At 33.0% G+C, this 6,225-nt stretch overlaps 1 protein-coding gene across 1 annotated transcript; it reads left to right on the top strand.

The window, feature by feature from the left end:
* Positions 1 to 3,099: 3,099 nt before the first annotated feature.
* Positions 3,100 to 4,134, top strand: LOC146956001 (TCP family transcription factor). Its single transcript, XM_085725561.1, has one exon. It carries the CDS (start codon positions 3,248 to 3,250, stop codon positions 3,866 to 3,868), a length of 621 nt encoding a protein of 206 aa, XP_085581687.1. The 5' UTR covers positions 3,100 to 3,247; the 3' UTR covers positions 3,869 to 4,134.
* Positions 4,135 to 6,225: the final 2,091 nt, after the last annotated feature.

Here is a 6,225-nt window from a genome sequence, read left to right on the forward strand (position 1 = left end):
CCGGGTAGAAACTAAACCTATAGAGGGGAAATTAGTAGAAACTCCAACTTAGATAGTCGAGAGTAAGTATGCTAGCAATATAGTCAGAGCATATTAGATGTATGCATAAAATTATCAGATATATGTTATAGAAAATAGTACAGACATTGCATTAGACATGCATACAGTAAAGACTTATCAGTTAAAGCATATAAAACGGAGCGGGTCAAACCTGGGTAACATTAGAACCCCAGTTAAAAGGCAAATCCCAAATGTTTCAATTATGCATAATTTACTTGTGTCCCTCGCAGGCTCCAGATTAGGCTGGATGGGATTTCCTTGAGAAATTTACACAATGACAAGAGGAGTTCTGGTGATTAACCTCAGATAGAAATTTTCACCAGATAGCAGTGGGATGGTGACCGGGGTTACTCCACTCGGGATCCATTCCGTAAAATGAACTCAGATAATTATGTTTGTTCAACGTTAACTTTCTAACATTATATGATCAGTTTATGAATCAAAACATGTATATTCATTTGCATCAGAATAGGCTTATAATAGCACACATATGACGATCTTAATTACCCTTAATCGTCCAGTTTACAGGAATATGTTAGATAGTTCAGATAACAATCTTAGTTTTATGATCGTTCAGGTATGTAGAGCACACACGCACGTATAATCAACCGAAATGGGTTGTATGTAGACAGATGGCAATCGTAGGTTTCTCCTGAGATTGCCTACAACCTAGGATAGGTGGAACTCACTGAGACATCCCGTCTCATCCTAATCCTTTTATTTATTTTATAGATAAGCAGGTTGCTCGCAGCAAGAGGTAACAGACATGTAGCTGAATGGATTATCTTCAAATGCTCGTTCGTACCTGTTGCAGACTATTCTTATGTATTCAAATATGTATTAGATATATGTATTTGACAGCTAGTATTTTCTTTATCAGGTGTATGGCCTTGTATTGATATATATTTTTATTTGGTTAAAATTTATGTTGTAATTTTAATGTATCCAATACTAAGTTAACGCACATGCTAAATATTCTAGATAAATTTAGTATGGGTGCTTTATCAAGAGAAGACTAATTTTAAATTTGTCAGCAACACGATAAAACAGAAGAGTACTGGTAGTAATTTTAAGATGAGTGTTATTTGAACAACCAATTTGGTGACAACTTATTTGACAACCATATTTTACAAAGAAAAAAGTGGTACTGGTACGGAAATCATAGCAATAGAGAGATAAAGTAAAAAGTAATGTGAGTATGAGAGAGAAAGTTGTTGCAAAAGTTGTCACTAAATGGATGTTCAAATATCATTTCTCTAATTTTAATTAAACTTCGAAAAATTTTACACCACAAATTCCAAGAGTGGTCAACATGTCAGCTCGTCAGTTGACTCACCAAATTTTAGATAGCCCCACCCCAATGTCATGTGTTCCCAAACAGGCCCCCACCCTCTCCAATAATGGAAGGGTTTTCGTTTTTTTTTTTTAAGAAAAAAATTCTAAATAGTTTTCATAGAAAAGTGTATCCAATTTTTATTTTTTTTTTGGTGAAGAAAGTGTATCCAAATTGATATGCTACACCTCTATCAACAAAATAAAAAAAAATGTATATATAAAAAGTAAAAAAAATGGGAAGTGTATCTAACACTTTTTTTAGACGGTACTTGTCATTTTGAGAATTTCAATCTTTTATATTCTTTTAATAAAATTAGTTTGAATAATAAATATGAAATAATAATAGTCATTGGTTTAAATAAATTTTTATAATATCAATAAAATAACAAAAAAAAAATTTGAGTCTTTATAGACTTCCCCCAACTTGTCCTCGTAAACTTAATTCAGTTGGTATGGATAATGCATAAAATATGCAAGGTCCGGGGTTCGAACCTCGACCACCACCAAAAAGACTTCCCCCAACTTAAATTACATTTAATAAAATAAAAATTACATACAACGTATGAGTTATGCTTTCTTGACTTAAAATTCATTTAACTTTATTAAAATTAAAAGATTGGTCAAAATAAAATCCTTTCAAGGTTTTACTTCTTTGAACAAATTCATTTAATTCAACAAAAATTAGTCTTTATCAATCGGAGATATTCTTTTCATATGATAAGTTTTGGGGAATTGAGTTTTGAAAGTTTTTTTTTTGACACTGCGATTTAAACCCCAAACATTGCATATATTATGCATTGTCTCTATTAACTGAACTAAGTTCACGAGTACTAAGTTTTGAAGGTTTAACATAATGAAAACATTCCTTAAAAAAAAAAACATAATGAAAACATACCTTCTTTCAAAAAACTTAAAAACAGTCGGAACATACCTCCAGAGCCTGACAAGCATTAACATACTTAAGTAACATTCATAAAAAAATACTCATGCTTTCGACGAAAGTTGCCCTCACAACCGTTTATATAAGTTATCTTCTTATCAATTGAGTCAACCTTCATTAAAAAAAAATTAAAATAGTACAAATAAAATTCATTATATCAAAGACATAAAAAAAAGAAGAAAAAATCATAAAATTTAATTGGCTTATTCCGAATTGCTACAACTATAAAAAAATAGAGTTAAATATGTTTTTAGTCCCAATCAAATTGAGACCTTTTAAGTTTAGTCCTTACATAATTTTAATAATTCTTTTAGTCCCTAAATTTTTTGCAAACGCGTTAAGAACATTATTAAAAGTTCCTCCTTAAAAAATTATCGAAAAATTTGATTTCTACATCTAGATTTTGTTACTTTTATCTTTAACTTTTTGCCGTTTTAAAAATTCATATTTAATTCGTTTCATGTTAGAAAATTCTAAATTTTAGTAAATGAACCTTTCATAGTGTTTTAAACTTGAATAAAAAAAATCATTCAAAAATTTATGAGTTTAATGATAATTAAACAAACTTTGTTTTAGCAAGGACTAAAATTATAAGTAAATATTTTTTATAGGGATTAAATTAGAAATTCCTAATTTTATAGGGACCAAAAACATATTTAATTTAAAAAAATAAAAATTAAAAATTGTGGTAATGAGGAGGCCCACTAACCTGAAATGAACGCTAGTATATAATCCACTAACTGGGCCTTCATCTATATATATAATGTGGGGTCATCAAAATCAATCCAACCCGTTTCTCTCTCGCTCACAGAACGACAACACACTCTTCGATTCGATTCGATTCTCATCACTTTCACAGAACAAAAACCCTAAAATTTCACAATCTTCAAAACCAAACCAAACCCTACAACAATGTCTTCATCAGAGGTAGTTATCCACACATTCTCTCAAACCCAATCAGAAACCAAACCTTCCACCGCCGTAACAACCACCGTCGCCACCACCTCTTCCGATCCCAACACCAAACTCACCGTCCGAAGACCTTCCACCTCTCGATCCACCAAAGACCGTCACACCAAGGTTAACGGCCGTGGCCGCCGTGTCCGTATGCCGCCACTCTGCGCCGCTAGAATCTTCCAGCTCACACGTGAGCTAGGTCACCGTTCCGACGGTGAAACGATCGAGTGGCTTCTTCGTCATGCTGAGCCGTCGATCATCGCCGCTACAGGTACCGGAACTGTCCCCGCCGGACCGGTTTCCACCTCTTCTCCGTTTAAGTCTTCCTCGGTGCCGTCGGTTTCTTGTCATGTTCAGCCTGTGACGACTGTTGGTCCCGGCGGTGGGGGGATTTTCGGTATGGCTTTGCCGCCGATGCAACAGCCGAGCTGCCGTCTTGATCTGTCTCAGCCGGCGGGGATGGATTACGGTACGGCGAGTAGGTATCGTCATATGCCGTTTACGTCGCTGCTTCTGCAACCGTCGACCACGGGGGAGGAGAATCAACAAGAAGAAGAAGCTCTTAACGAACAATGACATTGTTATTGTTATCGGAGGAAGAAGGTGGAATAGAATTCATATTTTAGGGTTTATCTATTTTTTTTTTTTAAATAATTTTGTTAATTTTAATGTTAGTTGTTAGAGTCTGGTGGAATCAATAGAATGTGTTTGGTTACATGGACAAACACATGAACATGGTTAATATGGTTTTTTGTGATTCATTATCTGATGGATAGACTAGTGCGGAAGAGATTTATGTAAATGATTAGAACCTTAATATGAAATTAGTATATTTGTACTTATTTTTGGTTGGCTATTTGTCGTTTGACATGTGAAAACTTTGATTTGGACCCACCCATCATTGATCGATTAATGAATTAAGTTCTATGATGATTGGTAAGATAAATGATTTAGCCTAAAAAACAATTGAGTATGAGACGTTACCTTTTGGCAGACGTGATTAATTGAAGTGTTTTTAAATGAAACTGTGATTAGATTAGACTTTTTGTTTTTGATAATAAAAAAAAAAAAAGATTAGGCTTTTGAATAAGGTGAGTGGTAATTGGATGCAGCAGAGAAAGGTGTAACCGAGAGAGAAAATTGAGAATGCTAAACCAAATACCCATTCTTCAGTGAAGTTTTATGAATAAACATTCAATCCAGTCCCTAAATTATCACTCACTAATTTAGTTCATTTTAATAGTTTAGGGTAAGGACTAATTAATTGTCTATTCGATGTCTGATTGTCCACCTTATGTGTGACCTACGCAATTACGATAGATGTAGGAGCTATAAATGGTGTAACAAGGATCATTAAACGGAAATTATCATCAAACTAATGTGTCCTGATTTCACAAAGGTTTCATTGTTGCAGTATACTGTATCACAGGAAGATAATGGAGAAAAATAACAACCAAAATTATCATAAAATGGAATCCAAATTCCATAATATTATCGATCTACACAATTAGTTATTTTCTAAAAACATCTATCAGCAAATGGAGATGAGTGGCCACAATGACTAGAGTAGGGAGATAACGCAATAACGAAAGATCGACGATGCAACACTGAGAGCAAAGTCGTCTATGTGCCTTTTATTAAAGTGAAGCACCATAGAGAGGAGAAAGTGACTAGAGTTTTTATTTTGGTGTTTGTGACTTGGGGGCTGTTTGGGTAAGAGTTGGGTTATTTGTATGATCAAAATTGAACAACTAATACAACATGAACATTATATACTATTGTGAGGAGCACACGAATCGAAATCAATCAATAAATATTAAAAAATAGCAAATAAGTTGTTGGTAGTACAAATGATATGTTCACATATTATTTATCTTCGCATAAACATCTTATTTTCAGCTTATAATACAAACAATTATCATGATAAACACTTATGTATAAGCTCACTTAAGATGTGTCTATAGCAATGGGTAAAACAAAATTAAGTTACTTTTTTATATATGCTAAAAGTTCCTTTTTATAAGCTGTATTATAAAACTTTATGAAAATAATCTTGAAAAAGCTTTTGAAAATTGTCACAAGTTATTTTCATAAGTTCTCCAAAACAGTTTCACAAAGCTTATGCCAGCAAATAAACTTGAATAAGCCAATCTACACAGGCCCTTTGTATACTAGGTTTTTCGTTACATTAGATTTGTTACATTAGGTTTGGGTTGGATTACACAATATAGAATCGATGAACTTTGTATGCAAACCAACTTGATTTTTGTGGTTTGAATCGGGTTGGGTCAAGTTGGTGGTTGTTGATCAATCTAACTCATTAACATCTTTGGTTTTTATGGGTAGATTGCTAGAAAAACAATATTTTTCAAGAAGAATTCATATTATTTTGTTTGAAATTTATTGTAATTAAGATAAGATGTTTAGCACCTATCGAATTCACAATGTATTCTCTTTAGCTTAGATTATTTAGATTTACAATGAGACTAATATCTACTTGAGTGCTTACGTTATTGCTTAAGACTATCCATTCCTCTTCAATAGTGTATTTTATACGGATCAAGTCGTGATCCTCACCCATAACCATAAGCTTACCACTACTTAACCAATTGAACCAAAAAACTTGTATCTCTAGAGTAATGGACTGGCAATTTATAAAGGTAATGCACTCAGAGAAGGATTCAAAAATCGGTACGGGTTGACTTTGTGGTTTACTGGGTCAGGTACATGTCCCCCAGTCTTTGTACTTCCTGTCTCTTTTTTAATTTAATTTCTCTTTGGCTTGAGAAAAAAAAAAGAAGGATCCAAAAATCTATCAAATGGTGGGATGGGAAAAATATTTTTATGAAAGGTTTTATATAAAATAAAATTCATCACTTTTATTTTTAAAGAAAAATGACAAATAGTTATGTGGCGCATAAGATGGATTATAT

Source organism: Medicago sativa, chromosome 1, assembly GCF_051527215.1.
Source record: "Medicago sativa cultivar Bolivia chromosome 1, Bolivia_mono, whole genome shotgun sequence".
NCBI lineage: Eukaryota > Viridiplantae > Streptophyta > Magnoliopsida > Fabales > Fabaceae > Medicago > Medicago sativa.